The sequence below is a fragment of the Silurus meridionalis genome, chromosome 1 (assembly GCF_014805685.1).
Source record: "Silurus meridionalis isolate SWU-2019-XX chromosome 1, ASM1480568v1, whole genome shotgun sequence".
In the NCBI taxonomy this organism is placed as follows: domain Eukaryota; kingdom Metazoa; phylum Chordata; class Actinopteri; order Siluriformes; family Siluridae; genus Silurus; species Silurus meridionalis.
Window position 1 is genome coordinate 2,590,687 of NC_060884.1, and position 12,268 is coordinate 2,602,954.

The following is a 12,268-nucleotide window of genomic DNA, read 5'->3' on the forward strand; positions in this document are numbered from 1 at the left end:
CACCCTCGTGGCTGATGAACACAAATCTCCACAAGCACACTCCAAAATCTAGTGGAACATCTTTCCAGAAGAGTGGAGGAAAATGGGACTAAATGTACCAGACTTATGACCATATAAAGCAGAGTCTGCTTTAAAGTACACGAAAAATAAATATAAATAAAATAGCATTTTAAAATAAATGCAATATCTTATATATACAAATGTATGCAAGAATACAAAAGGTGCCTAAGAACTTATTGAACATCATATAAAAAAAAAACGGCACATGATGTTATACATTTTTTTTTATTCTAAAAAACAAAAACAAAAAAAACAGAGAACGTATGAACCCCAAGCAAAAACTTAAATGCTCCTGCAGCACTTTAGAAAGTTTCTGTGATGTTGTAGTTTCTTTCTTTCGCTGGTCCAAATATAAATCGCTGTATTACGACTACAAATGAGACCAACATGCAACAGTTAATCAGCTTTCTGTTATTGGCACGAATCTCTCGTGGATTGTGTCTGTGGCGTAAACTGTCCAATAAAATGCGACCTGATTGTGTTGGCAAAAATATAATAAAATAAATCACAGCTTTATTCAAAAAAATGACGTTTTTAAAGTTTGTTTTTATCGATATCATGCGACTCAGTTGTTACACACTCCCTGTCCGAGAGCGCAACCTGGCTGTATTAGTGTGTGTGTGTGTGTGTGTGTGTGTGTGTGTGTGTGTGTAATTGCTGTCCTGAAGCCCCTTTCCCTCCCCGCACACCTTGGATTAGTCGTTCAGAAAACCTTTTTGGTTGTGCACTTAAAGAGTTTGACTTTGTGTGTGTGTGTGTGTGTGTGTGTGGGTAGGGATCCTTCAGGCAACCCTAAGTGTTGTGGAGATAATTACCAGAGCCATGTGTGCTCTCAGCGACTGAGACAGAGGGAAAGAAACGAAGTGGGAGAAAAAGAAAGACGCAGACACTCAGACACTCAGACAGACAGACGGACGGAGAGCAAATGATCCTGAAGGCACAGCAATTACTGTCACAGAAAGCAGGAGGAAAGTGTCAGGAATAGAACTGAGCTCTCGCGGCGCCTTTCGCGCCCTCTCTCTCCCTCACACTGATTAACGTGCAGACTTCAGTGGCTCGGGGTCAAAGGTCAGGCTTAAAATAGATCTTCCATGCCCTGGAAAGGAAGCAGAATCGATAAGGCGTATTGTTTAATTATGAGCGCGGCCTATCGGGAGGCTTAGCAGATCCAGTGCTTGACCTTACAGTTTTACTTTTTGTCACTGCGTGTCGAATACGAGATCTATTTGTAGCGGCGATGGAAAAAAAAAAGGTGTTTCCTCGTTACCAGATAAAAATAAAAAAAAACAAGCTTCTGCTATTGAAACTTGATGCCTAGTAAGTTTCATTGATAAGTTGGGAATGTTCTCTGTATCCACACTGAACAATCAGGTGTTACCTGATGGTGGTCACTGAAACAATCTTTCTGCAGTTCACACCTCAGAGGTTTGTCTCGAGCAGCGCTTGAAAATATTTGTCCCTTCATTTTCCTTAAGTGCTTTATCCTGGTATCTCAGGGATACCCTACTGGATGTGATGTGAGCCAATCACAGGGCACGCACAGAGGAAATCCACAATAATGATGAAGATGGAAAATCTACCACCATCTTCTTTATCATCATTTATTGGCAATATCAGGAACAATTACCAATTTTACAATGTTAGTGAACCATCGACCTGTCATGCTGTAATGACAAATGAGAGTAAGAGAAAGGAAGTGGGGGTTCAGTTAATCTGATTGGAAGGCCGTGGGTTTCGACTTGAACAAGGCCCTGGACCTTCAACTGCTCAGCACAGCTGTATAGCTGAGATTTCTGTCACTCTGACTCCAAAGTGTGTCTGACTTATGCCATAAACGTAAATAAGGAGGTGGTAACTTAGAGGTTAAGGCATTGGACTTTGGATCTAAAGGTTCATGAGTTCAAATCCCAGCCACACCAAGCTGCCACTCCTGGGGCCCCTGAGAAAGGTCCATAGCTGTTCAGTTGTATGAGTGAGGTAAATGTAAGTCGCTATAGTTGAGGGCATATGCCGTAATTGTGCCCACAGCGCTGTACCAGCATGCCGCCGCCTTAATTGTTAAAATCAGGTGCATTTTTCACTTAATGAACAAACGAATATATTTTCATTAATCAACAGGATCCTTTGCTGTCTGATATTAGCCTTTACAATGCCACCCCTTTAAATATATATAAAACCTAATTAAAGGTAGCAGTAGAAGCAGTTGATAAGAACAATATACCAGCAGAATGTTCTGGAAATATTCTATATATTTATAAATGAATAGATATATAGAGACGTAAATGAGTTTCTGGATGATGTTCACGCATGACTTCTTTTTTGCATAATAGAGATTTAACCTGCATTTGTGGACGACTTGGAAAACTGTGTTCACAGACAGCGAATTCTGGTGGATGTTAATGAGCCCATGCAGTGATTTCCATTACAGAATCAAGAATGTTTTAAATGCAGTGTCCCCTGAGGGCCCGAAGATCACAGGCATCCAATAGTGATCTGGTCCTTGTCCGCTTGCACAGAGAATTCTCTAGATTCTTTGAAACTCTTGATGATACTATATACTGCGAATGATCAGATATTCAACTGTTTTCCCATTTTATTTCGAGGAACAAATTATTTTAAAATTGCTCCACAGTCTTTCACAGATTGGTGAAGCTCTTTCATCTCCATCTTCAATTCTGAGAGACTCTGCCTCTCTAAAATACCCTATTTATACCCAATCATCCTACTGTTTCATTTTAATAATACTTTTACTCCAGACTTTTGTCGCCCCGTCCCAACTTTTTTGAGACGTGTTGCCATCAAATTCAAAAGTACCCTTATTTTTTCCTTAAATCATAAATCCATCAAATTTCCTCAGTTTCAACATTTGTTCTGTTGTGATTAAAATATGGGTTTATCAGATTTGCAGATCACCGCATTCTGTTTTCATTCATATTTTACACGCAACGTTTTTGTGGAATTGGGGTTGTAATAATACAGAATAAATAAAATCTATATCGAGCGAACACTGAAACGTGCATCGTTTATTGCACTTCATATTAAACGTAAAAACCGGAGCGGGAAAAACTTTCTGAATACTGAACGATGTGTGCACTTAATGCACGTGTTTATCTCGACTCAACAATTGTGTGTTATACCAGTGCTGTGTGCGTGTGTGTGTGTGTGTGGGTGTGTGTGTGTGCATTCCTAATGTGGATAAATAAAGTATTAGGACTTCAATAATTAAGCGAAATAACTTTAAACCCAATATGTTATTCTATGTGTGTGTGTGTGTGTGTGTGTGTGTGTGTGTTTAAGCTATTTGTACATTTCCAGTGTGATTTGTTTTGTATCTAGTGGAGTGTTAATGTCTTGTCTCTGTGCTAATGAACCCAATATAGTAAATTATATCGTATGTGAAAACTCACACACACACACACACACACACACACACACACACACACACACACACACACTTGTTGTCTAGAAATAAACATATAAAAAGATACATAAAGTAGCAGTTATTTGGGAACTTTTCCTCCTACAGTAAAACTTACGGCCTCCTGCTCCCATCTTTTATTCGTAAAAATCTGTGCAGGTCATTTGTCGAAAATGTCCTTAAAGGGTCGTATTTTATGTTACGAGGGTGTGTGTGAGTGGGTGTGTGAAAGCGAGAATCGCACTCAGCACAGGGCTTATCTTTTTAGGCAGCTGCCAAGCATCACGTCCTGAGGTGTAGCTTTAATGAGTGTCCAACTCTTCAGCTTTGATAAAAAAAAAACTACAAGCTGAAAAGATGAAACCGGCCATCTGTGTGCGATAAATGCCATCTGCTTAGTAACAGGCAGACAACGACTGAACAAACAAACAATCAAGGAACACAAGAACCAGGGAGCTCACCAAAACCAGGGTCTCGAGAGAGACGGGTTTGTGTCTAGTGATTTATTTAAAGTCGTTCGGATCTGGCAACCTGAACGCTTTGTGAGGAGGGTAGGGTGAGCATAAGATTCGCGAAAAGTTAACGGTGTGATGCATCGGATAAAAGTTGCCATTTGTATCGCATGGCTGATGCATCGTTTTAAACCTATTTGTGTCTGTAAATGGGATTTATTTCTATATAATTATTAGTAGATATTATTTGTAATAATCAGCTTTTTTTTCCTAATCTTTGCACTACGGAGGCGTGTTTTTGAAGGGGCCACGCGTAATACTCAGAAGGCACCAAAGTAAATTGATTTGCTGTCAGTCTGAACCAAAGACATATAAGTGAACTATTTGTACCATATTGAATTGTAGAACATCAGATTTTTTCGCATCGTGTTGAATCGGATCGTAATCAGATCGCACTGCATCGTAATGGGGGAATCGTATCTTATCGCATCGGTAGCTGCTTCATATGGTGCTTTAATGTATCCTATGCATTGGCTATGCCTCCTCACCTCACCTACATCAGTACATGGCTTTACTAACACCCTCGTGTCTGAATGAATCTCCACAAATCTCCACAAACACACTTCAAAATCCAGTGGAACATCTATTCGGAAAAGTGAAGGTCATTATAACAGGAAATAGGGACTGAATGTGGAATAAAAAAAGGACACACCAGTCATGTTGCTTATACGGTGTATATTTGAATCGCTCCTGCATTAAGGTGTTAGTCATGTTGGTTGACGTCTTACCTGTGTGACCTTCTCCGTGACATTGTGTGTGCGATCTTTGACCTTTGGCGCGATGATGGTTTTCTCGGAGGAGGGCGGCGAGGCGGGCCGCTTGTCGTTGCTGGACTCGGAGAAGTTGAGCGTGATGAGAGGGATCTTGTTGATGGTGCTGTATTTGGTGAGGTTCGAGTCGGATGTGGAGCCCAGAAGACTGCACTTGATCTGGCTGAATGGCCCTGTCAGAGAAAAAACACACACACACACACACACACACAGAGTTTTAGTTCAGGCGTTTTCTTTCCCCTCTACTAATGATAATAGCACAGAAAACCAGAAAGACAACACCACCATGAACAGCACACCTTCACAATGGACATCTTACTCGTCTTGGTGTTTAAAACAGAAACACTATTTTGAAAAATAGGTGAGACGAAAAACAAAACAAAAAAAACGACAGACAAACAGTGTCATGCTGATCGACTAGGGACACAAATAGGAAAAGCTCTAGCCATACCCCCAGCCATCCAAGAGCGCGATACTAGCCAATCAGAAACAGCGAAAGAGAAGGAGGGGAGGGGATTAGAGTGATTCGGATTGGGAGGAAAAAATTCATAGTCAGTCTGCCATCTTGGCTTTGTACAAAACATGAAACAGAGAGAATTACAGCAATGAAAAGGACTAAAGTGCTCAAATACACACCGCAGACCTGAAATAAAACTCTAGGTTTATACTGAGAAAAGAAATGATGCACAACCGGGCTTTTTTCCCTCGAGAACGGTTGGTGCCTCATCAGTCGAATCAGAAGCCGAACGTGAATCCAAAAGAAAGACTGAAATGCAGTTGCGGAAGTGCAAATCGTCAGTCATTCGGTGTGTCACGTGCATTCTCACAAACTTGCGCTCGTGTGCGTGAAGCTTCCGCGTCGGCAAATTTAATGGTTAATAAGAAAAAGTCCAAGACTAATAAAAAAGAGTCGAATAATAAAACTCAAACATTGTTTAAACTCTAAATATTACTCTTTCACACGTGGCTTTTTTTTCTTTGCGGTTCTGGGATTTTAACATGTACAACGCTTTATCCACTGAACTCCCAACACCCCCAAATTGTGGAGTGTGTTACATTTAGAATACTCCATTTAATACACCTGAGCAGTTGAGGGATAAGGGCCTTGCTCAAGGCCCAGCAGAGGCAGCTTGGATTGGTGCTGGGATTTAAACTCATGACATTACGATCAAAAATCCAATGCCATAACCACTGAGCTCCCACCGCCACCACATTATGCAGAATTATAGATGGCTGTATTACATTTACATTAACTCCATTTTATATACCTGGGCGGTTGAGGATTGAGGGTTTTGCTTAAGGGCGTAGCAGTTACAACCTTTGTGGTGTTGGGATTTAAACTTGTGACCAATGAATCCAGAGTCCCCCAAATTATACAGAAGTTTGGACCAATTTATTTTAGAAAGCAAAACAGTAGAGAGAAAAGGGCCTTGCACAAGGGCCCAGCAGTGGCACTTGGATTGGTGGTGCTGGGATTTGAACTCGCAACCTTCCAATACAAAATCCAAAGCCTTACCCACTCAGCTCCCACCACTTGAGCAAGGGTTAGGGGTCTTGCTCAAGTGCCCAAAAGTGGCTGCTGGGAATAAGGTACAATGCAGAGTATCTCTTACGCCGCTTTATTATTTCGCCCCTACGCACTGAGCGGATACGGTATAGTGAAATCTAACAGTGTGAAAAAAATGGTTAAAATTGTAGAAAATCTGCATAAAGACCAGATTGTCAGCTAATATTTAGTTCTGATATGAAATTGTGCAGCCCTGACATGCACACACATACACACACACACACACACACACACACACACACACACACACACACGGACGGACCACCATATATCACATGCTGCACATGATGCTCCTTTAATAAGAGCATGAAGCACATTTCCAGCAGCATTCATTTTCTTATCCCAGGGTTTTGTTTTGGGTCTTGGCATGCGTCCAGTTGGTGGGCAGGCAGGCAGGCAGGCAGGCAGGCACGTGCTCATTAGGACAGGGTTGGTGCGGATACCTTTAATGCTTCGCCCATTGTCTGAAGGAGGGGTGTTAGAAAGAGGAGGCAGGAAGGGTGAAAAGTGGTGAAAATAAGTAAGCAGGCGGTGCGGCTGTGAATGAAGCTTGTTAAAGCTCTGTTTGTGTGTGTGTGTGTGTGTGTGTTTGTGTGTTTAAGTTTACATATACCTTCACTGGAATGCCGTCCGCGGTACGTTCTGTCCACGTGCGTATTTAATCCCTCAACGTCTTGTGTGGACGAGGCTCTGCGCAGAGTGCACACGCTCCCGCTGCCCACCGATCCACAATGCTCCGTCCTTTCCCTCGTGTCCCGTAGTGAAGACTGGTCCTGAGGCCCGGACGCCGGAGATGAGGAATCGAGCAGGTTCTGGCCGATCAGAGCCCTGGTGTCGTTGGCATGGGAGGGGCTGCAGCTGTCTTGTGTGGACGGACGAAGCCCGTGTGGTGAGAGTGACAGAGACAGGGAGGACGAGGATGAGCAGGACGAGCGGATGTCGATTTGTTCGGGCGAGTAGACGGTCACCTCGTCGGGGTCCTCCTGAGGAAGGGACTGCTTGCTCAGTCCCAGTATGCTGAGTGGTATGGGGAGGCGGAAACGGAAGAAGCGGCCCTTTCCTGGTGGGACACAGAGTCAAAAACATCTGCGCTGTAATTCGCATTCTGCTGCTTTGCTGTTATTTGCTGATTCCAGCTATTTAACTTTTCATGTTTTTAGTTCATCTCTCCTGTGCATTGTTATGTGTGTAGTGTATCTCTACTTTCACTACGTGGTTTGTGTACTTCGTCCACCATTGGATTTTGCCCACGATTTTTGATAGTTTTTTGAGAAATTTTGAAAATCCTTTAGGATTTCTAAAATCTTAGGCTTAAATTCTGTCAAACCAAGAACCAATAGGAGCGCCGAAACCTTCAAACCGCCTCAGGAAAAATGTTGAAACAGGTCAGGTGGACAGTAAAGTAAGAAGAGAAGCCTATTGAGTTATGGAGGGAAAAGGAATGTTTGTATGACGTTTTTATTATCAAGGAATGTAACCCTTTTTATTCACTGTGGAAATTTTCCTCATTCATTCTGACCGGCATTCCCATCCCACTGCATGCCAATGTAAGTGATGCATTGGAAAACCTGGCAAATCAAAAAATCCGGATTTTTTTTTTATTATTCTTTTACAGAACAAAACTAACTCTTGAACTACCAAAAGACAGATAGCATATACATTTTTCCACTAGAGAAAATAACACAATGTATAATTTGCTACATAATTCTTAAGGATGCATATCAAGTCAAAAAGCTTTTATTGCCATTTTAAACATATATAGCTGACGCAGTACACAGCGAAATGAGACAACGTTTCTCCCGGAACTCTGGTGCTACATTAAACAACATAAAGATACATAACAGAAAACAAAGGGCTGAGGACCAGTAAGTGTCCTCGCCACATAAAGTGCATCGTGTGCAACCTGGTGCAAACAGTGCAAGACAGACAGTGTAGGACAACACAAGACAGTGTAGGACAACACAAGACAGTGTAGGACAAAAACACAAAATAGTGCCGCCAGTAAACCTACTGTATATTACACAGTGCGGTGTGTAAAAGAGAACTGGAGTGAACCTTGTAATTTACAAAATGTAAACAAAAGTGGTAAAAAAAAAGCAATAGCAGCAGTCAAAAAGATGTGCACAAACAGCATGTAAACAGTTTGTAGTAATGAGGTGATATAATATGAGTGTGCTGAAGACATGGATGTGTGAAGTGAATACGATTGTGTGTTTGAGTCCGGGTTGTACAGATTAGTCACACTGTTGAGTGTGTGTGCGTGTTTTAGTTCAGTTCTGTGTTGAGAAGCGTGATGGCTTGAGAGAAGAAACTGTTGCACAGTCTGGATGTGGCGGCCTGAATGCTTCTGAACCGCTTCCCTGATGGCAGGAGGTTTAAGAGAGTGTGTGGGGGTGTGTGTGGTCATCCACAATGCTGTTGGCTTTGCGGATGCAGTGTATGGTGTAAATGTCCGTGATAGAGGGGGAAGAGACTCTAATGATCTTCTCAGCTGTCCTCACTATCCTCTGTAGGGTCTTGCAATCCAAGATGGTGCAGTTTCCAAACCAGGCAGTGATGCAGCTGCTCAAAATGCTATCAATGGTCCCTCTGTAGAAGGTGGTCAGGGAGGGAGATGGGCTTTCCTTAGCCTTTTCATAAAGTACAGTTGCTGCTGGGCTTTCTTGGTGATATAGCTGGTGTTGAGTGACCAAGTAAAGTTCTCTGCCAGATGAACACCAAGAAATTTGGTGCTCTTGACGATCTCCATAGAGGATGTGCTCCTATGTGCTCCTATGTGCTCTGTCAACAACCATCTCTTTCGTTTTGTCAACTTTTAGAGACAGGTTGTTCTCTCCACATCAGGCTGTTAACCGTTGCAACTCCTCTCTGTATGCTGACTCATCGTTCTTGCTGATGAGACCCATCGTGTCATCAGCGAACTTGATAATGTGATTCGAGCTGTGCATTGCTACACAGCCATAAACCAGCAAAGTGAACAGCAGTGGGCTGAGCACACAGCCCTGAGGTGCCCCAGTGCTCAATGTGGTGGTGCTGGAGATGCTGTTTCCGATCCGGCCTGACTAAGATCTCCCAGTCAGGAAGTCCAGGATCCAGGTACAGAGTAAGGTGTTCAGGCCCAGTAGGTTCAGCTTCTCAATCAGGTGCTGAGGGATGATTGTGTTGAATCTAGGTAGGTGATGGCCAGATGAAGGGTTGTGGAGTGATACGAAAACTTGACCAGGTGCAGTGTTTCTCACCGCCATATTGTTCTGCACCTCAAACCAGACATAGACATTGTTCTGGGAGAGAGGCGTCATGGTCACAAGCAAGTGAAGTTGCCCTGCCACATGCACCGGGTGTCTCCGCTGTCCTGGAAGTGGCCGTAGACTTGGCGTGTGTGCACTTTGCCTCTCTAATGGCACGGGACAGTTTGGTCCTCGCTGTCTTTAAGGCCGTCTTGTCCCCTGCTCTGAAGGCAGAGTCTCTGGATTTTAACAGCGCATGCACCGTAGCAGTCACAGTTAAAGCGTGTGGTGATGGTCTTGGAGATGGTCACATCATATATGCACTTGCCGATGTAGCTGGTCATTGTTGACCTGAACTCCTCCAAGTTAATGAAATCGCCGTCCTGGAGAGCAGATCCTGCTGGCCAGGTTTTCACCTGTTTTCGGGCTGGTCTTGAACGTCGCTGAGTGGTCTGTATGCTGGGATCAGCATAACAGAGATGTAGTCTGAGTAGCCGAGGTGGGGGCGGGGCTTCGCCTGTTAGGCACCTGGGATGTTTGTGTAAACAACATCCAGAGTGTTTTCTCCTCAATACAGTATACATTATACAGTACAATGTGCAAAAAAACAAACTGTACTGTAAAAACAAACTATTTACTTCTAAATAAAACCCGAAATGTAAACAAAAAAAAGGTTGTGCAAAACAGCAATAGCATTAGACATATGAATATGCAAAAACACACTGTACTCTGTACCTCAGGAATCCTTGGGGCACTGCGGTCGCAGAAACTAAAATCTGCTAAGCCTGTAGTCAAAAAAAGAAAGAGATGGACCAGTGAGGCAAAGCAGGAACTACAAGACTGCTTTGACCGCACTGATTGGAGTGTCTCTGAAGCTGGAAATGACAGTCTGGATAAACTGACTGACACTGTGGCATCTTACATCAGTTTATGTGAAGAAGTGTGTGTGCCAACCAAAACCTTCTGCACATTCAGTAACAACAAGCCATGGTTCACAGCCAAACATAAACAACTTCAACATGCCGAGGAGGGTGCCTACAGAGGGGAGGACAAAGCCCTGTATAAGCAGGGCATGAACATACTGACAAAGGAGATCAGAATAGCCTAAATGGCTCCTATCTTCACCCATGTCTTTAAAAGATCACTGAAGCTGTGTGAGGTCCCCTTCTGCTTTAAACTCTCCACCATCATTCCGGTCCCCAAGAAACCCTCTATCACAGGACTGAATGACTACCGGCCTGTCGCTCTGACATCTGTCGTCTTGAAGACCTTTGTGCAGGTGGTATTGGCCCACTTGAAGAATGTATCAGAACAGCTATTGTATCCCCTACAGTTTGCCTAAAGAGCAAAAAGGTCAGTGGATGATGCAGTCATCATGGGGCTGCACTACATTCTGCAACACCTTGACTGCTCAGGAACATATGCCTGGATTATGTTTTTGACTTCAGATCAGCTTTTCAGTGGATCACCAGCTTTCTGACAGGCAAGAAACAACAGGTGAGACTGGGCAGGGTTACCTCCAGTATTCGGAGAGACAGCACTGGTGTTTCTCAGGGATGTGTCCTCTATTCACTGCTATTCCCCCTCTAAACTAATAACTGCACATCCAGTGGCACAACTCTTAAACTCCTGACAGTTGCAGATGTTACTATGCTTATTGGACTAATCCAAAATGATGACAATTCTGCATATTAGCAGGAGGTGAAGTGGCTGGTGATATATTGCAGTCAGAACAACAAAGAGCTAAACACACTCAAAACTGTTGAGATTCTAGTCTAGACTTTAGAAAAGACCTCTCAACGCTTCTCCCTCTCACAATATCTGACAGCCCTGTGTCATCTGTGGAGTCCTTCAAGTTTCCAGGAACTACCATTTCCCAAGACCTGAAATAGGAGTCCATCATAGACTACATTCTCAAAAGGCCCAGCAGATGATGTACATTCTACACCAATTCAGGAAGTATGGTCTGCCACAGGAGTTCTTGATACAGTTCTACACTGCAGTCATTGAATCAGTCCTGTGTACATCCATCACCATCTGGTTTGGAGCAGTTTGGTTTGGACAAAACCCGCTGCAGAAAACAGTAAAAGCAGCAGAAAAAGAATCGTTGGTGCTCCCCTGCCCACTCTCCAGGACTTGTACTATACAAGAACGAGGAAACTGGAAGGAAAAATCACTAGTGAACTTTGCACCCTGGACAAAACCTCTTTCAAATCCTCCGTTCTGCCAGGCACAGGAACAGTCTCTTTCCTCAGGCAAGCACTCTTATTAACAACTGACCTTAATTATATGCCCTGCTTCATATCTAAGTACTGCATTATAATAACAGTCACGCATCACTTCATCCCCATATGTCGCCCACAAAATGCACTCTCACACTTTATGTACATTACTGCTCTATCATATATTGTGTTCTTATTCAATCTGTATTGTCTGTATTGTCTCGTGTAGTCTGTTTTGTCTTGTATAGTCTAAGCAAAATGTATAGCAACACCTGGGACCAAATTCCTTGATTTTGACCAACCAAATGAACGCTGTTTTTGTTTGCTTCTAGCTACGGACTGATGAGGTAAAACTCTGGAGCCTTTTTCTTATGTGACAATTTTGGACTGTCACACAATCTGACATCATGGAAACTAAAATCCTACAGTGTGTCATTGGGATGTACAGTCTGACAAGCAACACTCACAAAGGAATATTAAAAATCGCAGTGT

The 12,268-nt window shown here is 43.0% G+C and overlaps 1 protein-coding gene across 3 annotated transcripts in view; it reads right to left on the bottom strand.

The window, feature by feature from the left end:
- Positions 1–12,268, bottom strand: part of kcnh7 (potassium channel, voltage gated eag related subfamily H, member 7) — a 70,351-nt gene that overhangs the window by 27,763 nt on the left and 30,320 nt on the right. The window contains exons 4-7 of one of the 3 annotated variants that reach the window (XM_046857828.1): positions 6,941–7,387; positions 6,771–6,791; positions 5,212–5,235; positions 4,719–4,933 (exon numbers count right to left, since the gene is read on the bottom strand). In XM_046857828.1, the coding sequence (XP_046713784.1) occupies positions 4,719–4,933; positions 5,212–5,235; positions 6,771–6,791; positions 6,941–7,387 (707 nt within the window). The remainder of the gene's footprint in view (positions 1–4,718; positions 4,934–5,211; positions 5,236–6,770; positions 6,792–6,940; positions 7,388–12,268) is intronic. The other 2 variants (XM_046857836.1, XM_046857844.1) reach the window with 2 other exon arrangements.